The sequence below is a fragment of the Trichomycterus rosablanca genome, chromosome 4, assembly GCF_030014385.1.
Source record: "Trichomycterus rosablanca isolate fTriRos1 chromosome 4, fTriRos1.hap1, whole genome shotgun sequence".
In the NCBI taxonomy this organism is placed as follows: domain Eukaryota; kingdom Metazoa; phylum Chordata; class Actinopteri; order Siluriformes; family Trichomycteridae; genus Trichomycterus; species Trichomycterus rosablanca.
The window spans coordinates 30,518,707-30,543,852 of NC_085991.1; the positions used below are offsets into that span (position 1 = coordinate 30,518,707).

Genomic DNA, 25,146 nt, shown 5'->3' on the forward strand with positions numbered 1-25,146 from the left:
CCTTGTGAGCAGGTTCCTCCTCCCTCAGAGCACTTCATACACACTCATTTCTCACACACTTCTGTTCCACCCGCTACTCCTGCCTCCCACCCCCACCCTGCTGGAACTGACAGCAGCATCCTTAATAAAGCCGCTCGGGCTGCGCTTTTAACGGCTCTCCTGCTGCCTGTCTGTGCACAATTTCCATATAGTGTTGCAGCTAAGAGGTGGCTGTTTGTGTCTCGGCTGATTTTTTTGCCTCTGTGCCTTGATCTGGACTATCAGCATGGATATGCTGGGCAAAAAGGAAAAGAGAGGGAGGGATGTGAAAGGCGTTTTGAAGAGGAACTGGGTTCTCATAGCAACCATCACCTCTGTGATCCTGGGTAAGGTTCATGCATCAACGCAGAGCTCCCTGAATGCCAGGTGGCTCTGTCTATATGGTTTAGTGATAGGCAACATGCTTTAAGGCATTTTGTGTTTTGGCTTGCTTCTCTCTGTGGTTTTATTGTCTGTTCTGCACCAAGGATTCCTCCTATAACTGCAGTGATATCCCCCGTCTCTCTCTTTCTCTCTGTCTTATTTTTATTATGGTCTCTTCTCACAGTACACGTTTATTGTAGACTAGTGTCTCAGGAATTGACAAACTGTTGGAGAATGAGACATTAATATCTCGTTTTCTCTTACTAACCTGTTCTTAGGATTCCTTTGTCTAATGTTGCATCGTATAGCTGCATTCCAAAACCAATGTCAGATACTAGCATTTCAGTTATTGCAGGTATGTTGAGTATGTGTATGAATTAATAAGCAGTAAGACAAGCAGGTAGGTGTCCCTGACACTTGGTTGTTTAGCCACCACAGAGAAGAGAAGCGTGACTTGACGTGCGTGTCAATGAAATACGTATTCTGTTAATGGTAAGCCACTGACAGCCAGGAAGCTGTGCCTAAAAATCAGCCCTTTGACCATGTAGTCATAATTAGTGCTGTGGTTTTAAGCTAAAGTGACAGTTATATAAGATATATATATATATGTATGTATGTATGCAGTGGTAAATGCTAATTATTTACAGGGAATAAGTCACTTATATTATTGTATTGTGGGCATTATCAGTTTGTGTTCAATAAAGATTAACAGTGAATTTTATTCACTTAATAATTTTATTCTGTTTCATCTTTTAGTATTTTGTTGTTGGACTGATGTTTCACTAGTACAAAGTGGACTAGTGGACACATTATTGGAAACAATAAAATGAGCTAGACTCTGATATGCTACATCACAATTGTTAACACAGCTATATAAGAGTTACGTCAGGTAGAAAGCAATTAACAGAGCTTTAACCATTACCACTTTGATATGTGAGATATCAAACTAACATTAGCAAAATAACAGACTTTTAATAAAGACAAATGTTTATGTTGATTTGCATGACCTCAAAACAGCAGGTCAAATATGAAGCAGGTCCGAGTGCACCCTGTGGTGCAAACACACCTTTTCCTGCTGATTTGCCCAGGATAGTAATGCTATCATAAACACTGTTTAAATCATTCAAATGGTTGAATTAACAGTGACCCAATGACTGCACTTAAACATTATTAAACATTAACATTCTAAAATAGACCTCCATTTGCTTTATTCCTTAGAAAAAGTATTTTTTAATAAGCCATATATTATTTAATAATGTAGGTTAATAATTTAGATCATTAAACTAAATAACTTTCATTAAACATAATTTCAACTATTTAAGAGACAGTTATTTAACACACACATTACCATGTGAAATGTAATTCCATCCTTAAGGTAATAAAAGGTCATAACTGGTTGTCCTACCTTATAAGTAACTAAATACTAAATAGAGAAGTCTGCAGTTAGTTTCTTTTAGTTGCAGTGGTTCTTATTGGAGTTGTTGCAGAGCCTTTAGAGAGCTGACAGTTTCACTGATTTTGTTTTTTTTTAATTTGGTGATAATTTTGGTTCTGACTGTGTTTTAGTAATAATCGCTGAGCCTTGGAACAGGCTTTGCAACCTTTTCAAAAATCATTTATTTTAAAGCTCTACTCAGCTTTTCTGGAATTTGTTCAGATTGTGACCAAGTCGCGCTACATAAACTTTATGGTGACCTCTTGATTCTCATTGTAAGGTTAAAAAAGAACAAGATTTGTATAGTATTGTTAATTTTCAAAACTTGGTAAAAACTGGTTGATTAAGTAACTGAGAAGGTACTATACATACAGTGGGCTCAAAAAGTATTTAGTCAGCCACTGATTGTGCAGGTTCTCCTACTTAGAAAGATGAGAGAGGTCTGTAATTTTCATCATAGGTACACTTCAACTATGAGAGACACAATGAGAAAAAAAAATCCAGAAAATCACATTGTAGGATTTTTAAAGAATTTATTTGTAAATTATGGTGTAAAATAAGTATTTGGTCAATAACAAACAAGCAAGTTTCCTGGCTCTCACAGACCTGAAACTTCTTCTTTAAGAAGCTTTTCTGTCCTCCACTCGTTACCTGTATTAATGGCACCTGTTTGACCTCGTTATCTGTATAAAAGACACCTGTCCACAGCCTCAAACAGTCAACCATGGCCAAGACCAAAGAGCTATCGAAGGACACCAGAAAGAAAATTGTAGACCTGCACCAGGCTGGGAAGAGTGAATCTACAATAGGCAAGCAGGTTGGTGTGAATAAATCAACTGTGGGAGCAATTGTAAGAAAATGGAAGACATACAAGACGATTGAGGGTCAAGATCTCATCCTGTGGGGTCAAAATGATCATGAGAACGGTGAGCAAAAATCCCAGAACTACACGGAGGGACCTGATGAATGACCTGCAGAGAGCTGGGACCAAAGTACAAAGGCTACCATCAGTAACACACTACGCCGAGAGGGACTCAAATCCTGCAGTGCCAGGCGTGTCCCCCTGCTTAAGCCAGTACATGTCCAGGCCCATCTGAAGTTTGCCAGAGAGCATATGGATGATCCAGAAGAGGATTGGGAGAATATCATGTGGTCAGATGAAACCAAAATGGAACTTTTTGTAAAAACTCAACTCGTCGTGCTTGGAGGAAGAAGAAGAACCCAAGAACACCATACCTACTGTGAAGCATGTGGGTGGAAACATCATGCTTTGGGGCTGTTTTTCTGCAAAGGGGACAGGACGACTGATCCGTGTTAAGGGAAGAATGAACGGGGCCATGTATCGTGAGATTTTAAGCCAAAACCTCCTTCCATCAGTGAGAGCATTGAAGATGGAACGTGGCTGGGTCTTCCAGCATGACAATGATCCCAAACACACCGCTCGGGCAACGAAGGAGTGGCTCCGTAAAAAGCATTTCAAGGTCCTGGAGTGGCCTAGCCAGTCTCCAGACCTCAACCCCATAGAAAATTTGTGGAGTCCGTGTTGCCCAGCGACAGCCCCAAAACATCACTGCTCTAGAGGAGATCTGCATGGAGGAATGGGCCAAAATACCAGCTACAGTGTGTGCAAACCTGGTGAAGACTTACAGGAAATGTTTGACCTCTGTCATTGCCAACAACGGTTATGTTACAAAGTATTGAGTTGAACTTTTGTTATTGACCAAATACTTATTTTCCACCATAATTTACAAATAAATTCTTTACAAATCCTACAATGTGATTTCCTGGATTTTTTTTTCTCATTTTGTCTCTCATAGTTGAAGTGTACCTATGATGAAAATTACAGACCTCTCTCATCTTTCTAAGTAGGAGAACCTGCACAATCAGTGGCTGACTAAATACTTTTTGGCCCCACTGTATGTGTGTATATATATACAGTGGGGGAAATAAGTATTTGATCCCCTGCTGATTTTGTAAGTTTACCCCCTTACAAAGACTTGAACAGTCTATAATTTTTATGGAAGGTTTATTTTAACAGAGAGAGACAGAATATCAACAAAAAATCCAGAAAAAAAACATTAAATGAAAATTATAAATTAATTTGTATTTAATTAAGGGAAATAAGTATTTGATCCCCTACCAACCAGCAAGAATTCTGACCCCCACAGACCGGTTATGTGCCCATGAGGCACACAAATTAGTCCTGTCCCTGTATAAAAGACTCCTGTCACAGAATCAGTTTCTTCCGTTCAAATCTCTCGACCACCATGGGCAAGACCAAAGAGCTATCAAAGGACGTCAGGGACAAGATTGTAGACCTGCACAAGGCTGGAATGGGCTACAAGACCATCAGCAAGAAGCTTGGTGAGAAAGAGACCACTGTTGGTGCGATCATTCAAAAATGGAAGAAATACAAGATCACAGTCAATCACCCTCACTCTGGAGCTCCATGCAAGATCTCACCTGGTGGGGTAAGAATGATTCTGAGAAAGGTGAGGTCAGTCCAGTATTACACCGGAGGAGCTTGTCAATGATCTCAAGGGAGCTGGGAGCAGAGAAATGCTGGATATGATCCCAAGAACACCATCCCCACCGGGCATTTATCTGCCTCCAAACACGGCGAGTGGAGTTGATGCCAAAGAGCTCAATTTTGGTCTCATCTGACCATATCACATTCTCCCAAGCTTTCTCTGAATCATTCAGGTGTTCATTGGCAAACTTCAGACGGGCCTGTACATGAGCCTTCTTGAGCAAAGGGACTTTGCGGGCACTGCAGGATCTCAATCCATTACGGCGAAGTGTGTTACTAATGGTTTTCTTGGTGACTGTGCTCCCAGCTCCCTTGAGATCATTGACAAGCTCCTCCCGTGTAATTCTGGACTGACCTCACCTCTCTGTTAAAATAAACCTTCCATAAAAATTATAGACTGTTCAAGTCTTTGTAAGGGGGGTAAACTTACAAAATCAGCAGGGGATCAAATACTTATTTCCCCCACTGTATACACAAAATGGATTGTGTTGCCAACTTGCCACACCCATTGCTAACAGGTGTATAAAATCAATTATTTAAATTAGATGCTTTCAACTTTGTGCTGGGTGTTTGGGTGGCACAGCAATAAACTACGCTGAGGGTGTGTGGGTAGTTGGTACAGAGAGTAGTACAGAGTAGTACGCTGTGGGGGTAGCTGGTACAGAGAGTGACTGAAAAAGCTAGCTATGGAGGTTGTGCTCATTAGTCTCAAACCTGAAAAAAATGGGTTGCATCAGGAAGGGCATCCGGTGTAAAAACTGTGTGTGTGGTATTTGGACCAGATCTGATATATATATATATATATATATATATATATAAACACCTCACTGTCACTGCTGGACTGAGAAAAGTCCACCAACCAAAAACATCCAGCCAACAGCGCCCCACTGATGAAAGTGTAGAAGATGACTCAAACAGCAGCAATAGACTTTACATCTACAAGGTGGACCAACTAGGTACAAGTGTCTAATAGAGTGGACAGTGAGTGGACATGGTATTTAAAAACTCCAGCAGCGCTGCTGTGTCTGATCCACTCATACCAGCACAACACACACTAACACCCCACCACCATGTCAGTGTCACTGCTGAGAATGATCCACCACCTAAATAATACCTGCTCTGTGGTGGTCCTGACCATTGAAGAACAGGGTGAAAGCAGGTTAAAAAGTATGTAGATAAACAGATGGACTATAGTCAGTAATTGTAGAACTACAAAGTGCTTCTATATGGTAAGTTTTTCAGGATGAGCTCAAGTTCATATGTGTGTGAAGGCAGGCGAGCGAATACTTTTGGCAATATATTTCATATCAACTTTGTACCAGCGGTGTGGGGATGGTCCGTTCCTGATCCAGCATGGTTACACTTATACATAAAAAAGACCAATGAAGAGTTTGGTGTGGAGTAAAAATTGCAAGCCAGGCCTTTGCATCCAATAACAGTGCCCAACCTTACAAATGCTTTTGCTTTTTTGACTGTAGGGCAAAAATGAACAAAAACACACTTCAAAAATCTTGTTAAAAGTCTTCCCTAAGAAATGAAGGTTATTATAGCCACAACAGGGGGGCTGAAACCATAATATTGCCCATAATTTTGGAATTGGTAGTCCTAGGATCTCATGGCCAGATGTCCACATACTTTTTGAACATACAGTGTAAAATCAATCGGCATGGCAGAAGTTATCAGTACGGGTCAATAACTTTTATACAGCTCTCTTAAATCGTAGACTTGTTTACAGCATATCCAACGATTGTTCCAACGACAGTAAGGATATTGTAACAAATGCAAACCTTTTTAGACACCTTTTGTAAAAAAAAAATGTCTTTTGTCCCTTGTAACTATTACAACTTTTATTAAAGTGTTTAAAATAGTAATGTTGTTGGAGACCTGTTTTTTAGAAGACAACATACAGTATACAGACTTCAGTTGTAAAACCAAGCAGTCAGGCTGGTTTATTGACTGTAGAATGCATTTCAGATTTATTGCATGACATTTCGCTTTTACACATTGGAATATGAGATGTTTTCGCTTGAATACCACTGATAAAAAGGTTGTGTATGCATATAAAGCAGATGCAGGTTCTTTTATAAAGGTAATAAAGTCTATTGGACTCTGAAGCAGTAAAAACTAATTTTCTGAAATAATGAATCACGCTTTACTATCTTGCAGTCTGACAGAGTTGGTGCAAATTGTTAGTGCCAATGTATTAAGCCTGGTTCCAGTAAAGTGGGAGCCCTAATGCTACAGCATACAATGGCTTTGTAGAGAATTATGTATCTCCAGAATTGGTTACAACAGTTTGATAGGACACCATTACCTTCTTACTAATGTAATGTATTGTTTGGACCTTTTAGAACTAAAATATATGTGATTTTAAAGTTTGGGAAGACACTGTATGAATTGGGTCTTTATTAAATATATACCCAATGATTCATTCTAAGTATTTTTAGTTCCACAGCATCAGGATCAGGTGGGAAACTCTGCTTCAATAAGCAGACTAATTTTAACTTGATAACACTACAGTACAAACTGTGTATCCACACTTGTACAAGATATATTGTACTTGTTTAATCTATCTAGTATCTTTCATAATAAATCAGTTAAACTCGGGACCTTAATGTGACCCATTTGCACTGTCAGCATGTGAGGGAGAGGAATTCAGCCATCAGCATGAACATAATTCATTGTAGGAATAGTGACCACACAATCATTTATCATTAAAGACTTTGGTATTAGTCTTTATCTAGTGTTAGCAATGACCACTGGTTCATTGGTTTGATATACTAGTGGTTTTGTCTGTGTGTATATACAGTGTATCACGAAAGTGAGTACACCCCTCACATTTCTGCAAATATTTCATTATATCTTTTCATGGGACAACACTATAGACATGAAACTTGGATATAACTTAGAGTAGTCAGTGTACAGCTTGTATAGCAGTGTAGATTTACTGTCTTCTGAAAATAACTCAACACACAGCCATTAATGTCTAAATAGCTGGCAACATAAGTGAGTACACCCCACAGTGAACATGTCCAAATTGTGCCCAAATGTGTCGTTGTCCCTCCCTGGTGTCATGTGTCAAGGTCCCAGGTGTAAATGGGGAGCAGGGCTGTTAAATTTGGTGTTTTGGGTACAATTCTCTCATACTGGCCACTGGATATTCAACATGGCACCTCATGGCAAAGAACTCTCTGAGGATGTGAGAAATAGAATTGTTGCTCTCCACAAAGATGGCCTGGGCTATAAGAAGATTGCTAACACCCTGAAACTGAGCTACAGCATGGTGGCCAAGGTCATACAGCGGTTTTCCAGGACAGGTTCCACTCGGAACAGGCTTCGCCAGGGTCGACCAAAGAAGTTGAGTCCACGTGTTCGGCGTCATATCCAGAGGTTGGCTTTAAAAAATAGACACATGAGTGCTGCCAGCATTGCTGCAGAGGTTGAAGACGTGGGAGGTCAGCCTGTCAGTGCTCAGACCATACGCCGCACACTGCATCAACTCGGTCTGCATGGTCGTCATTTCAGAAGGAAGCTGACGCACAAGAAAGCCAGCAAACAGTTTGCTGAAGACAAGCAGTCCAAGAACATGGATTACTGGAATGCCCTGTGGTCTGACGAGACCAAGATAAACTTGTTTGGCTCAGATGGTGTCCAGCATGTGTGGCGGCGCCCTGGTGAGAAGTACCAAGACAACTGTATCTTGCCTACAGTCAAGCATGGTGGTGGTAGCATCATGGTCTTGGGCTGCATGAGTGTTGCTGGCACTGGGGAGCTGCGGTTCATTGAGGGAAACATGAATTCCAACATGTACTGTGACATTCTGAAACAGAGCATGATCCCCTCCCTTCGAAAACTGGGCCTCATGGCAGTTTTCCAACAGGATAACGACCCCAAACACAACCTCCAAGATGACAACTGCCTTGCTGAGGAAGCTGAAGGTAAAGGTGATGGACTAAACCCAATTGAGCACCTGTGGCGCATCCTCAAGTGGAAGGTGGAGGAGTTTAAGGTGTCTAACATCCACCAGCTCCGTGATGTCATCATGGAGGAGTGGAAGAGGATTCCAGTAGCAACCTGTGCAGCTCTGGTGAATTCCATGCCCAGGAGGGTTAAGGCAGTGATAATAATGGTGGTCACACAAAATATTGACACTTTAGGCACAATTTGGACATGTTCACTGTGGGGTGTACTCACTTATGTTGCCAGCTATTTAGACATTAATGGCTGTGTGTTGAGTTATTTTCAGAAGACAGTAAATCTACACTGCTATACAAGTTGTACACTGACTACTCTTAGTTATATCCAAGTTTCATGTCTATAGTGTTGTCCCATGAAAAGATATAATGAAATATTTGCAGAAATGTGAGGGGTGTACTCACTTTCGTGATACACTGTATGTGTGGACTTCTGATTGCCTTACCATAAATCAGTGGTCCTTATCCTTTTTATAAAGTAGGCAGCAAAACCTGGGAAGTCTCAGTGAGGATATGGCGATATACATTACTTGAGATGTATTAACATGTTTGTACTACTATGCTGATGTCTACATTTGACTTGCATTGCCATGACTTTTAGGACTAGTCCACTTAAAACATTAAATCCTTTTAAAGTTTTTGTGATTGGTGCATCCAAACTTTGGAAATCCCTGTTAGACTCTTCAGAACATTGTTAGTCCACAAATGTTGCTTTAAAGAGAAAGTACTTTTCCACAGCTCTTATAGTTGATATATTCTGCTAATCAACCTGATATAAGTCAAATGTGAATGTGTGTTTGTAACTGGGATTTACTTACGTCAAATTCAAGCTTCATTTTATGTGATGTTTCTGTTATTTTGTCCACCACTTGACCTGTGCTTAAGGTTGAGAGTCACTGCTTTAAACTAGGCTACAACGACACTAGTGGTGGGCTTGTTCTTGTTAAAAGCTTGAGTGAGATTTGAACAGGCTTACTTTACTGATTCAAGACTAAAGAGGACAAGAAGAGGGCCTGTTGATTACATCTTTCTTTAGTAACAATTCTGTCTCTCTGTTTCTCTTATGTTTTGGCAGGAATCGGCCTGGGAGTGCTAGTAAGAGAATATGCTTCACTCTCCCATCTTAATAAGCAATACTTTGGCTTTCCTGGAGAACTTCTCATGAGAATGCTTAAGCTGGTTATCCTGCCGCTAATCATCTCCAGCATGATAACAGGTACACAATGACACAAATTTTATAAATGTATGAGCTCATATATTACAGCAGCAATTTAGATAGATTAACATCATTGTTCTGAGGTAATCAACCAGTTTGTCATCCAGGTTTGCTGTGCCACTCAGGTAGTGCAGCGATGAATTGTGCCAACCCACTATCACTGTGATCAAGAGTTCAAATCTTTAGCCGTGTTGTCAGTTGGTTGGGCATCTACATACAGACATGATTGGCTATGTCTGAGGGGGGATTGGCAGAGGGCCCGCGATGCATTGGTCACTTAGTGGTTCAAGAAGACACGGATAAATTTCTTATATGAAATGTGACATATAAAATAGTAATAATACTGTTTTAAATGGTTTTATTCATACAAAACACACCAGCAAATAGTGTGAGAACCTGTAAAGAATAGGCTATGCCACAATAAAAGCCATGTTCCCCCTAAATCATAGCTTTTTAACTAGAAAGCTGCACAGGGATGCCCTCATCCCCCAAGTGCCTCATTTCCGTGTCCACCCCGCTGTTGCAGGTCCCATTTCCATCCACACCCTGTCTCTGCAGACCTAATTTCTTCCAATCCCTGCAGATTCAATTTCCTTCTTCCCTCTTTTCCTTCAGGTCACATCTCTGTTCCCACTACATGTCCACAGTGTCTCTCTCATTCATGCCTCTGCCCAGTGAATCATGATGACATCCTTGTGTGAAGCTCACTTTTTTCTTTTTGAGTTGAAGGAGTTTAATTCCAGATAACATCAGAACAGTGCAGTATTATCCAATCATTTCTTATCATCAAATGTATGAGATGTGATGGGAACTGAGTAAATCTGTTAGAATACTGTAAGTGATTAGTTTCAACTATATTACCTTTATAGTAGCATATCTAACAGAGGCATGTTGTATATTTTAGTCTATACCTTTGAACATTATATCAATATTAATAAACAGCTTTCATAGCTACAGTGCATCTAGTACCTTACTGTTAAAACAATGGAGCTGTTTGTTGTCCTGGAAAGCCTAATAATAATTATTTATAATTTATAATTATTTAAAATTATTATTTGAATTTAAGCATTTTTTGACTTAGACATCAGTGTGTCATTAATTTTTTTCATGATAAAACAAAATAACTGATTAGTTGAGGGTTTGAGTTTTCCAACAATGTTAGTCAAGCCCCTATCTGATGCAAAGAACTACCACAATGTAAACCATGTAAACAAACAAGCTGCTAAAAGGTGCATATAGTATGGAATGCTGATTCATCTGACCACAATAGACATTTCCACTGTGTGATAGTCCATCACAGCAAAAAGTCCAGTGTTGAATTAACTCCCACAGAGTTGATTTTAACACTTTTTCAGGGTTTATATAGCTCCACACTCTTAAGAGTTAAATCAACACTTTTAAAATAGTTAAATGTTTAACACCTTGTCAGAGTTCCTGTTTTAACTCATAAAACAGAGTTAAAGTAACTAAGGAAGTACAAACTTTAGCTGAACTTGAACAGTGGTAGCCTAGTGGGTAGAGACTAGATTGGTGAAAGATTGGTGGTTCATATCCAGGCTCTGCTATGCAACCAAATGTTAGTAGTGTTCATTTAACTCCCTACATTATTCTTCTTATAATAAGAATTAATTCCAATACACCAAAATAATTTTCAAAAATAACATTTATTTTTCCTGGTGGCGGCGGTTGAAGATGCAAAAGCAACAACAGGCCATTTGTTGGTCATAGGCTGAAGACAAAGTCACAATCAAATAATGAAAAATTCATCAAATTTAATACTTTTACAGAGAGGTGTTAAGTTTTGAAATGTCTATCTATTGGTCATATTTTCCCTTAAATCAGATCAACTTTTAAACAGAATAAACAAACTAAACCTTAAACTCTACAATAATGAATGCATGAATTAATGCAAAAAAAGCCTGCAATTATTAGATTCAACTTTATTGTCATTGTGCAGAGTACAAATTCAGAGCCAACAAAATGCAGCAGCATCTAACCAGAAGATAGAGATTATTTACATTTAATACAGTTAAAGTGCAGTAGTGTCCAGATAAGTAACAATGAAGAGACATATATTGAGAACAGTAAACAGACAATAATTGTCCAGTGTATAAACTAGTCTATAATTACAAAGTTATGAAAGGTGAAAATTATAGCAAATGCATTAAAACACACAAAACACACGTCGCCTCGAGATCACTTCCTGGTGAACTTTCAGCTGACTGCAACACGTGACGCAGCTCTGGTGTTGAAGTAAGCCTCTTGGCCTCTTTTATGATATTTGGCTTGAAGAACACATTCCGTCTTGTCATCAAAACAGGAGAGTCTTGATCAGCCTTTAATAAAGAATACATTTTTAACTACTAGTTGTACTACTACATTAAATGCTTAATTTCAACCCAGTATAAACATCATTCCAAACTTACCAATCCTTTTGTATCCAGAAATCTTGGGAAGATGGCACTTCTGCCTGGATCATTAACAAGTTTCTGGCGGTGCTGAAAAATCTCCCTCATCATCTTCTCAGATTCTCATTTAGTCTGAAAAGAGATTAAATATCTAATTAAAATTTATGCAATTGTCATGCAGTTATTTGGCACAAATAAAAAGAATATGGAACACACATACCCATGATTATTAATCATATGAGCCACCAATATGGTAAACATTTGCCCAAAATAATCATTGAAAAAAGAACACAAAACAACCACAGTACACAGTTACAGTACACAGTTACAGTACACAGTTCCCCAGTAGGCAGGGAGAAAACAAGTCATTTAGCTTGCTAACCTAGCTGACTAGACGGCTACACAAGCAAACAAAAAATCACACAGGACCAAAAGCAGCTGATGTAACTTAAGTGGCAGCAATCAGCTGCAGTCAATTTGTGCAGCGTTCTTACAACAGAAACTTTCTCTCTCACTCTCACACACACATCCTTCAGTACAGCTATGTTTTATACTGACAATATCATCATCAGTGTACACTTTCATTAAAACTGAATTAATTACACTTACCGCGTAAACTTGAGAGGAGGAAAATGGTGCCGTCGTCTCCTTGTCTCCAACCGAAGAAGTAAAATGCATGGACAGAGTTTAAGTTAATCTAGAGGCGGAGTTTAAATTAATCTAAATTAGGTTAACACCGATCCAATCAACTCTGCCAAATAACTCCAACACTGAACACAATTTAAATCCGAATGTGTTAAAATGACACTTTGAGAGTGAAAATCAACTCTGAAATGTTTAACTCTGAAATTTCAACACTCCAGTTTTTGCTGTGATCCTAGATGCCGCCGAGCCCAGAGAAGTCGATGCGACATGGTTAACATAATGCTTCTTTTTTGCACAGTTAAGTTTTATGTGGCATCTGTGCATGTAACTCTGTATTGTAGTGCTTGACAAATGTTTGCCAAAGTAATTCCTTGACCATGTGGTTATATCAGCTATTGTTGAGTGGCGGTTCTTGATGCAGTGCCGTCTGAGGGGTCAAAGATCATTGGCGTTCAGCTTAAGCTTGAGTCCTTGGCCTTTACTCACTGAAATTCTTCCCGATTCCTTGAATCGTTTAATGATATTATGCACTGTAGAGAGAGAAACATTCACATCCTTTCCAGACTTTCTTTGAGGTACATTGTCTTTAAACATTTCAATAATTTTCTCACGCATTTGTTGACAGGGATGCCCTCAGCAGGTTTGTGCTCTGGATAAGAGCGTCTGCTTAATGCTGAAAATGTAAATGTTGACAAACTGGAGATCCTCTGTCCCTCTTTGCTCAGCAAAGACTCAGCCTTTCCTGGATGCTGCTTTTGTACCAAACCATGATTACAATCACCTGTTGACATCACTTGTTTCCACCAATATAACATTTTCTTAGCATGACAGAATGAGTCAGTTTTATAGAAGACAGATAAAGCTGGTTATAACTATTATTTAATCATTCACTGTGTTGTATATGCAAGCTCACGTATGCTAGCTCTCTCACTGTGCTACAGAGGGACTGTTAATGAGTCACTGCACTCAGCAGAGCTGCTGCTGCTGCTGGAACATAAATATCAGTCTTTCACTATATCACTATACTGGACAGTGTACACTCTGTGATACACTAGGGTGTACTCAAAAAAGTAAAAGGATATGATTCAATAAACAATGATATGATGTGAGTAGATTATCTTAAAAGAACCACCCACATAAACATCACCCGGTCAGGCCATGCTGATCTAAGTCAGTAGGACTGACTGATGTTTTTATTAAGCCTCTTTAGTACAGCATGCACAACACACAGTGTGCTACAAAATGTGCTAAATGACATTTCTTTCTGTGAAGTGCTACTGTGGATCACCCCACCCCACATGAGTCACCCCACTGTAATGATCCTGCAGACCTAATTAATTACTCAGGTCAGCCACAGTATGTTTCACCAGTGAGGCTCAAATATATTGCATATGGCAATCACAGTATGAAGTGACATGATGCCAATACAACATTCTGTCCATATTGTGTGTCCTGAAAACAGGTACCATTACTGAACCTTTACTTTTAACATTTTAATTCAATAATTTTATATCGGACAGTTTGGGTTTTGCACATAACCCTAGCAAGAGAGCACTGTTCTGCGTACTTTTTATGGCTGCAATCAAACTAGCCCTATTAGTATTAAAATAAAGAATTTACCAGCTAAAGTCAGTCATAATCACTGATGAGAAAACAGGCCATGCTATAAAGTTACATTACATTTTAGATTGGAAATATACAATAAACGCACAATAAATGTGCAAAGGACATATATAAATGTATAACATATTCTTCTTATTTAGTCACAGAAAAAAGTGCACATTTGACTGCAGCTCTAGCAGAATGCTAGCTGTTTTTGGAAGAAAGTGTTCGAATTGTTAATCATATTAGATTGTAAATTTATTTCAGATGATTAAAGCCAGTCAGCTGGTGCAGCGGTGAAACACACTAGCACACCAGAGCTGACATTTCGAATTTGTCAGTTCAAAACTAAGCTCTGCTATCCGGCTGGGCTGGGCGGCTATATGAACAACGATTGGCTTGTTGTTTACATGAGCAGGAAGCCAGACAGGAACTCATTACTGATGAAAATACGACCTCTGCTGGCTGGTTGATGGCACCTGCACAGAGTCGAGGGATAATGTGGACAGGGTGTGGCTCTCTGTACAAAAAGCTGATCCGCGGATATGAACTTGCCTCATGCAGGTGAAAAGATGCAGTCGGCTACTGCAAACGTGTCGGAGGGGGCGTGTGTCAGTCTCACTCTCCCCAATCAGCAGTGGGGATCAGCATCAGTAGAGAGGAAGCGTAATGCAATCAGGTAATTGGATATGACTAGACTGGGAGGAAAATTAGGAAAAAAGCAAAAAAAGAGTTATGATGAGTTAAAACGTCCGGCATTTTGGTATTTTTCAGACACTATTTGTCACAATTAAATATTGCAAACTGTATTGCAGGAGTGGCTGCTCTGGATTCTGAAGTGTCTGGTCGCATTGGACTTCGTGCTGTCATCTATTACTTTTCCACCACCATCATAGCTGTAATACTTGGTGAGCAAAAGCAACAAATCCATTTTAACAACAACATAGTTGTTTATATTAATAACATATTTTTTAGGGTAAACATACATTAATAAAATTCCCAACAGGTATAATCCTGGTAACAACTATTAAACCTGGAGTTTCTCAGACTGCGGAAAACATTGACCGTTCAGGATCCACTCCAAATGTCACCACTGTTGACACCCTGTTGGATCTAGTCAGGTAATTCTTTGCTCCTGTTCCACACAAATTTAATCGTATTTTATGAAAAATGATTATTATAAAAAAAAAAAAATGTTAATATGTTATAAAACCTGCTAAACATTAAATCAAACATATTAATAATGTTTATTAATGAATTAGGATAATTAATATTAATATTAATAAGGCATTTTATATTCCCAACAGAAATATGTTTCCAGAGAATCTTGTGCAAGCATGTTTCCAGCAGGTAAATAATACAATTTCATTATATTAATTTCTACATGGATTTAAATCATGTTATCTAACTATATGCATATTTCCATCAGTACAAGACTCAGCGCAAGGAGATAGAACTGCCTGTGTCTAACACCAGCACAGATACTACTACAAATACTACTACATTCCCACCTCTTACCACCATAATGACATCTATTGTACAGGTAACATAAAAACTAGCCTTTTCAAACGTGATTCTTAAATCATCCCTAGTAATTGTAGAAATGTATTGGACAGTAGCCATTAAAATATTAAATGACTCGATGTCTTTCAGAATCTGACCACAGACTACACTATAGTGGGAACATACTCAAATGGGATCAATGTTCTCGGCCTTATTGTGTTTTGCGTTGCGTTTGGCCTGGTGATTGGAAAAATGGGGGAACGGGGACGTATCCTGCTGGAGTTCTTTGATGCTCTGAACGAGGCCACTATGAGACTGGTCCAAATCATCATGTGGTCAGTACTCACAATTCACAACTTCACTTTATATTAGGAACGACATGAGTGATCAAGAACTTAAGTACTTGTTATGTAAAAATTTTGAAGATTAAAGTAAAATACTATTCAAAATGTGTAATTGATATTCCTTTGCCGTACTAAAAAACAAACACATAGGCATGTAGTATTATATAATTTTACATGTTGTAACACCAAAGTGTTGTGCTGTATTTGGGGTACTTAACATGGTTTTATTATGCATGAGGCATTATTAGTTTGTTGGCAAGGACTCCAAGTATTCATGAAAAGTGGGTTGGCAGGTTATCAGGTCACTGTGCTAGTCTGTAATGTATTTCTGATTCTCGCTCTGGTTATTTGATTATAAAATTTGATGATTTTTAAAATGTTTATTTAATTATGTAATAGGGCGGCACGGTGGCTAAGTGGGTAGCACTGTCGCCTCACAGCAAGAAGGTCCTGGGTTCGATCCCTAGGTGGGGCGGTCCGGGTCCTTTCTGTGTGGAGTTTGCATGTACTCCCCGTGTCTGCGTGGGTTTCCTCCCACAGTCCAAAAACTTGCAGTCAGGTTAATTGGAGACAATGAATTGACCCATAGGTGAATGGGTGTGTGTGTGTGTGTATGTGTGTCTGCCCTGCGATGGACTGGCGCCCCATCCAGGGTGTTACTGTGTGCCTTGTGCCCATTGAAAAGCTGGGATAGGCTCCAGCACCCCCCGTGACCCTGATTGGATAAGTGGTTAAGAAAGTGAGTTAGTGATGATATTAGAGTAATTATGTAATATGATGTATTATCATCCACACTAATAATCCTTAATAACATATGTAGGTATGCATTTACAATGTATAGAAAGCTATATAGTCATACATATTTACATTTACATTTTCGGCATTTAGCAGACGCTCTTATCCAGAGTGACTTACAGAAGTGCTTCCATAGTAAACATTTCATTTCTCAAGTTTAAGTAAACAACAGTCGAAGAACACAAATCTGCTGAAATCTGTTAGAACCAGTGTTTTTTTTTGTTTTTTGTTTTTTTTGGAAATGGAAAAATGTTAGTAAATAAGTCAGCTCAAGTGCTTAGTAAAAAGGTGGGTGTTTAATCGTTTTTTAAAGACAGCAAGAGACTCAGATGTTCGGACAGACAGAGGAAGTTCATTCCACCACTTGGGTGCTAGAACAGAGAAGAGCCTTGATGCTTGTCTTCCTTTAGTCCTGGGTGCATTGATGGCAATTAGAATAACAAGGAAAGTTACATTTATGTGTTTAAGTACTGAACAACAAAATTAATCTAATGTTACTAACTACTGACAAAAACAGTAATAACTTCTTCAATGTTGGGGCCTAATGTTCAGTTGTTCTATTCTTTTTGAATGAGTGTTATTGCACTCGGGTGGCACAGTTTTCTTTTACCCTAACCCACACTGACCAGAATAAAGCAGGTAATGAATATGAAATTAAAATCATATTATTGTTATTTTGCAGTTACATGCCAGTGGGCATTCTATTCCTAATTGCTGCTAAGATCATTGAGGTAGAGGACTGGGATATCTTTAGGAAAATGGGCCTGTACATGGTGACAGTGCTTAGTGGGTGAGTATCTGCTAACATGCTAACATTCTCCTGTTGCTTTTCAGTAAAATGAAGCAGATTTATTACTGCAGTCATGGTAGCCTTTCCTCCTTGATAATGTTTTATATTGGTCTAGCCCTGTCCCTGACCAGATAAGAACCAAGGACTTCTAAAATTGCTAAACCTGCAATAAGACCTTTTGTTGATGTACAATCCACTAAATTACCAATGACATGAATGATGCTGCTGAGCGAACAGCCATGAGGAGAATCTGTGGCTGCAGCTAATTGAAGTGAAAAGGAAAGGGGTATGAAAACGGCTACTGCTGAGTCATGCCGTTCAGATCCTCACATGGCTAAATGAAAGATAAATAAGGAGTTATTGTACTACTGTTAAAATTGCAGAGTGTGCTTAAAAGCGATCCCTCTCCCCTAATTCTAGTGTATTACTACTGACTTTAACTTCCCCTGAAAAAAATGCATTGGTCGGTATGTAATTGTTACCTGAGAACAAACCTGAGAAAACCTATGTAAAATTGCATTTGAACTAATTTTACAATTGGTGTAAAAGTATTTAATTAGATGTGCTGATTCAGGTTTATTTCTACCCATAAATAGTTCAAGCTGGGTTAACTAGCCAATATCAAACACTACTTAATCAGTAGTCTAGCCCACATGTTAGGGCATAAAGCCAAGAGCTCAAATATCCTATTGTGTACTTCATATTGTTTAGTATGTCAGAATACTAAATAAACCATACACTGATCAGCCATAACATTAAAACCACCTCCTTGTTTCTACACTCACTGTCCATTTTATCAGCTCCACTTACCATATAGAAGCACTTTGTAGTTCTACAATTACTGACTGTAGTCCATCTGTTTCTCTGCATGCTTTGTTGGCCCCCTTTCATGCTGTTCTTCAATGGTCAGGGCCCCTACAGGACCACCACAGAGCAGGTATTATTTAGGTGGTGGATCATTCTCAGCACTGCAGTTACAATGACATGATGGTGGTGTGTTAGTGTGTGATCAGACACAGCAGCACTGCTGGAGTTTTTAAATACCGTGTCCACTCACTGTCCACTCTATTAGACACTCCTACCTAGTTGATCCACCTTGAGATGTAAAGTCAGAGACGATCGCTCATCTATTGCTGCTGTTTGAGTTGGTCATCTTCTAGACCTTCATTAGTGGTCACAGGACGCTGTCCATGGGGCGCTGTTGGCTGGATATTTTTGGTTGGTAGACTGTCATCAACTCCATCAGCGCTGCTGTGTCTTATCCACTCATACCAGCACAACACACACTAACACACCACCACCATGTCAGTGTCACTGCAGTGCTGAGAATGATCCACCACCTAATACCTACTCTGTGGTGATTTTAATGTTATGGCTGATCGGTGTAAATCATTACCCTGGATATTAATATAAAAACACTTATCTTATTTAAATGTACGACAACTTGTTTTTACTTTTTGGAACCCATTCATATCAAACATTTATAAAATGACCTGATATCATATTAATGACATGTCCATTCTTTTTGCAGACTTGCCATCCATGCCCTTTTTTTCCTACCCCTCATCTACGTTGCATTTGTAAGGAAGAATCCTTTCACATTTGCTCTAGGAATGACACAGGCTTTGGTGACAGCTCTTATGATCTCTTCAAGGTAAGTCCCAGCCCTAAATATGTTCTAAAGTTATTAATTCTTCTTAGGTTTGAGTGAAAAATCACACTACAGTTTGTCATATGTTCAGGATGGGACTTCAAGTTGGAATCCTGTAAATATCGCAGCTGTTTGTGAAAAGTATGACTTAGTCGCTCAGTTCTTCAAATTTTTAAGTAAAATTATAAATGTCTTGCCGCTCAGGTGGCACAGCGGTAAAAACACGTTAGCGCATCAGAGCTGGGATTTCAAATACATTGTATCAAATCTCAGCTCTGCCATCCGGCTGGGCTGAGCAGCCAAATGAACAATGATTGGCCTGTTGTTCATATAAGGATGGGGTATTAAGCCGGATAGGGACTCCTCGTAACTGATGCACTACGACCTCTGCTGGCTGATTGATGGCGCCTGCACAGAGGCGGGGAAAGTGTGCGGATCAGGGTGTGTCTCTCCGTACACAAGGCTGATTGGCATATATGCACTCGCCTAGTGTGGGTGACAAAATGCATACGGCTGCTGCTCACGTGTCAGAGGGGGCGTGGGTTAGCTTCGTTCTCCTCAAATCAGAGTGGGGGTCGGCATTAGTGGAGAGGAAGCGTGACGCAATCGAGCAATTGAACGAGCTAAAAATTCGGGAGGAAAAGGGGAGAAAATGCATAAACAAATATGTATATAAAATGTCTTTATAAGACATTTCTTAAGTTCTTTCCATTGGCAAAAAACATTACAAACATTGAATGTTACATTGAATGTTACATTCAATGTTACACTGAATGTAAACATGATTTCCTCATAAATAAAACATAATGATATCAACACAATTTGTGACCACAGTATTATGAGGTTAGCCATTTGAACTTCATCACTGGGGGTTACTTTTTTCTTTGGTGGTGTGATGCACCATGGCAAATTAACATTTGGGTTATATTCACACACCGAAAATCTAGACCTGCCACCTGATCATAATTTTCCAGGCGTAGTCCTGTTTAGTCCTGCTAGAAAACACCCTGAACACCTTTATGCTTAAATGCAGGCCCATCACATTAAGTGGATGAGCTGGCAATTATATTGTTACTTTATTAGGCCTCAACATTTCACTGTCTACCTGTGTGTGTGTGTGTGTTTTGAATAAAAGAAGGGGGGTTGCAACATATTTCAACTCAAAAAGGGGTCAAATGTTTAATTACTATTAATGTCTGAAGTTTTATTTAACCAGAATAACTACATTAAGCTAAAATGTGCCTTCTTTTAGTTCTGCAACCTTACCAGTCACCTTCCGCTGTGCAGAGGAAAATAATAGAATCGACAAGCGGATCACCAGGTTTGTCCTTCCAGTCGGTGCCACCATTAACATGGATGGTACAGCACTTTATGAGGCAGTGGCAGCCATATTTATTGCCCAGCTGAATGGTCTTGACCTTGATGTGGGACAAATAGTAACTATTAGGTAAGTATAGAACAGGTTGGATTCACATCTGGATGCAGTTCTCTTATTAGCATTGTATCCATAAAGTGTATTTAAGTGTAACTAATTATTTAAATCGTACTCTTGCTGGGAAAGAGCTTTGTGCAACAGCGCTCATTTCTATAAATGAAAAACTCATTCATATCTACTTAATTACAAACCAGAAGCCCCAGTGGTGTTTTAATTAATGGCATTTCTGCAGCATCACAGCTACTGTAGCCAGCATCGGAGCAGCTGGTGTCCCGAATGCTGGATTGGTAACCATGGTGATAGTGCTGACTGCTGTGGGCCTGCCTGCCAGTGATGTCACCCTGATTGTGGCTGTGGATTGGCTGATGTAAGTATCTGAGTTACATACCAGATTTAGATTGCCTCTTGTTTGAAACGCTTGCTGTCACTAAACAGACAAATGAAAGATTTAGGACTGAAGTACATACTTTTTATTTTATAGTAAACATACATTTTTTCCACAAATAAGGTCCCCACATGTCACTGACTGAGATGTCGTTGGATTATTATTAATTAATATGGAATTCTAGGCAGACACATTTAACCTACAAAATTTTAACCATTTAAAGGCTGTTAACTAATTTTAGGCTGTTTCATTCACATGCACCCCAAGCATCATTTTCTCAATACCCATGCTGCAAGCTCACACCTATTTATTCACACTTTTAAATTATAAATATGAAAATGAAAAACCCACAGGTTGGGCATTGTGGTTGTTGTGGGGTGACAAATTTTTTATCCATTGCTGAAACTGGGGGTGACATAGAATCGAATAATTGGTCAGGCTGAAAAACTTTCTTTGTACAGTGGTACCTTGAAACTCAACGTCAGTTGGTTCTGGGAGTGGCGTTGAGTTTAAAAGACATTGAGTTTCAAGGTATTTTTTCCCATAAGGATGTATGGGAAACCTGTTAATGCATTCCATGGTCCTGCAGAACTGCATATATTTTGAGCTAATGTAAAATAATGAAGTTGTTTTTGACACTTATACACTGAAAATAACACAAAAAACACTGAAATACAATTAAAAAACAGTTAAAAATCAATCAAAAATACAAAACCTGCACTTTACTTTTACGTCTTTATTGTTTACTTATGCTTCTTAAATAGTTGAGAGAACTTATGAGCAGTAATAATTAAGAGAGGTTTAGTGTTTCTATGCCATTCTTTTAATACATTAAGTTATTATTTTTTTAATAATAATAAGGGTTTTAGACTCTCTTGGAAAAGCTGATTCTCACAATTCCTATAGAACCCCGACTGTAACACAAGTTTAAAAGTGAAACAGGAGAAAAACACAGCTGAACACAGATACATGTGGTGCTTTCAGAGTAAATTTATTAACGGTTATTCCACACAAATGCATGTTTGCATGACGTTTTTACTGCACCACTCAAGCCGAGCGCCGAGCAAAGCAGCAGTTGCACACACATTGAGTTTAAGGGTACAAATTTTTAGATGAAGGGTGTTGAGTTTCAAAGATTTTGAGTTTAGGTTGAGTTACAAGGTACCACTGTAATTTGTCTTTATTAGGTATTTTTTCATACTGTGCCCCTCAGTGAGAGATGTGATTTTAGGTTGTTATATCATTTTGGCTACATTACCTGCATGGTGCTACAGGTTTTACAGTTGGTGTCACTCAGCAATATTGGTCCTGGAAATTAGGTTTAATCTGGATTTGGCATGATCTTCCCACGTCCACATGGGTTTCCTCTGAGTACTTCAGTATCCGCTAACCTTCCCAAAAACAGAAAGTGCTTTGTGTACACTATAACTGAGTGGGTGAATGAGGTTGTATTGCTCTGCATTGGATAGGTGCCCTATCTCGGGTTTACTCCTCAACTTCACCCATTTCACCTGTTTCCAGATGAAGCCAAACCCACTGCAGTCCTGGCCAGAATGAAGCAATTACTAAAATATATACAAATAAATAATTATAACAATAAATAAAGAATGGAAACTGGGGAGACAACAAATGCATGGTGAACATCTGATGTTCCTGGTTAGCCTCAGTGTAGTTTAATGGCATTGCGGCCAGTGTGTGATTGCATTATAGTTAGGTTAAATTTAAGGATGTGATCATTGTTATTGTGGGCAATGTAAAAATAGACCAAAAAGTCAATATAAAACTATTTATCATGAAGTAAATCATTCAAAATCATTTTGAAAGGCATTAGTATTCTAAATATTGATAAGCACTTTGTTCCAGTAGTAGATGCTGTAATAGTAAAGCAAGTGTATTGAAAAATTCTTCACATTAATTTCATTCCTTTGTACAACTAGAAGTTTGCTTTTTGAATTGTTTGTAAAAAAAAAAAAAAGTCTTTACTTTTTATCCTCTGTCATTCAGTGATCGTTTCCGCACTATGGTCAATGTGCTGGGAGATGCCTTCGGTGCCGGAATAGTCCAGAAGCTCTCAAAGCGAGAACTGGAAAAGGTGCACAATATTTCTGATGTGGATGTGGCAAATCCGTTCGCCCTGGAGACCACTCTGGATGATGAGGAGTGCGAGAAGAAATCCTACGTCAATGGTGGATTTACTGTGGACAAAAGTGATGCGATTTCTTTTACAGAGACCTCACAGTTTTAACCCGCAAGCCTTCATGGAGCCAAATATGAAATGAATTGCCTTTTGAAAAATCAAAAGGTAAAAAATAAATCAGTGCCATTACAAGGGAGAGACACATTTTCAAATGCAGACATTATCAATAGCTGCCATTACTGTTCTCCCACCACATTTCTCCTATTACTGTGCTGAAACTACTAATTCTTCGTGCCAAGTCAGTCAAGGAAGTGAGGAAACAATGTTGTGAGTGCTTCCACAATGTGTTGGTTCTGTTGCCAAGAGATATGCAAAGGCACTTTTTAAATTTGTTTTAATAGTTTTGTTTTTAGTTCTGTATAAAGATGTTTTAAAGTCTGTTCCTGCTTTAGAAGTACTTGACAGCACTTACTAATAATAATAATATTTTACTATTAATAATAATAATTATAATAATAATAATAAAAGGTATATGTTTGATTTTGTATCTCATGCCAGCAAAGCAGAATTGTGTATACTGTAAGTACTGCATCAAAGTGCATGTCTTTAATTCAATGGCTATATAATTATTACCCATAGTGGAGAGTGAAAGTAGACATGAAAGCAATATACAGTAGTACTGCTGAGCCTTGTGATTGATTTTTGACTCTAAAGCTTCTCTTATTCAAGTCATAATTTCTGTCTTTTGTCTGAATAGTAGCTGATGAGAGCCAAATGTTGTGAGCATTGAGCATCTAAGATTTGTTACGTGCCAAATGAAACATTTTGGTAATATAAGGTTATTATTTAGTAATGTATTGCATGAAGCAATATGATGAACACCTCAGATGTGGCCTTTAAATAATGAATGAATCCTGGCTAGATGTTTTCTTTTCTCCCAAAAGCCATTATAAAATGCACTAGGCTTCTTCCTGTTCTGCATGACAATGCCATCTATCTGGAAGAGTGAAGGCCAATAGATTCTCCTCCTATGCATACAAAGCATGCGAGAGCCATGGTGCACCGCGGAGGTTCTCAGAATCTATTTTAGAAGAGCTGTGTTGATTTTTAAATCGTATTGTTTTTATTTAGGTTGTTGAAACACACCATGCAGGTGCATTGAGACTATAATATGTTGTTTAATATTCCCATTAATGTGACTACAGATTGTGTGGTTGTATGTTAATCAGTGCCAATCAATATACTTTTCATTCATTTTAATGACACGTACAGTTTGTAGGCTACACTGGATATGGCAATGAATGACGATGAATATTGTGAACCAAATTTTACATTGTACAGACAAAAGCACATTTGTGTCAGATTTGCATTTAAGTACAATAAGCTTACCGTATACTGCAACCTATGTAACAACAAATAAATAAAGTACTACACATCTTAGTGTATAGTGGTTGTTGTTTATTTATTTATTTGGATTTTAACGTCATGTTTTACACACTTTGGTTACATTCATGACAGAACAGGTAGTTACTCGTTACACAAGATTCATCAGTTCACGAGTTCAATGTCAAACACAGTCATGGACAATTTTGTATCTCCAATTCACCTCACTTGTATGTTATTGGACTGTGGGAGAAAACCGGAGCTCCCGGAGGAAACCCATGCAGACACCCCGGACTGCTTCACCTGGGGATCGAAGGGGATCGAACCCAGGACCTTCTTGCTGTGAGGCGACAGTGCTACCCACTGAGCCACCATGCCACCCTAGTGGTTATTGTTTTGCTTTTTTGATTACTACATTAGCATATGCACTACATCGCAAAACTACATGGCAAAAATGATGTGGACTATTACTATAAAATTCAAAACGAATCCACTTTAAATATATCACTGT

General features: G+C 38.7%; 1 protein-coding gene across 1 annotated transcript; it reads left to right on the plus strand.

Annotated features, from left to right (window-relative positions):
• The first annotated feature begins 265 nt into the window (after nt 1-265).
• On the plus strand, nt 266-23,360 carry slc1a1 (solute carrier family 1 member 1). Its single transcript, XM_062993171.1, has 12 exons — nt 266-365; nt 9,417-9,557; nt 15,028-15,120; nt 15,219-15,333; nt 15,520-15,562; nt 15,642-15,755; nt 15,866-16,050; nt 17,537-17,644; nt 19,176-19,298; nt 20,548-20,742; nt 20,963-21,097; nt 23,120-23,360. Exons 1-12 carry the CDS (start codon nt 266-268, stop codon nt 23,358-23,360), a joined length of 1,593 nt encoding a protein of 530 aa, XP_062849241.1.
• The last annotated feature ends 1,786 nt before the right edge of the window (nt 23,361-25,146 follow it).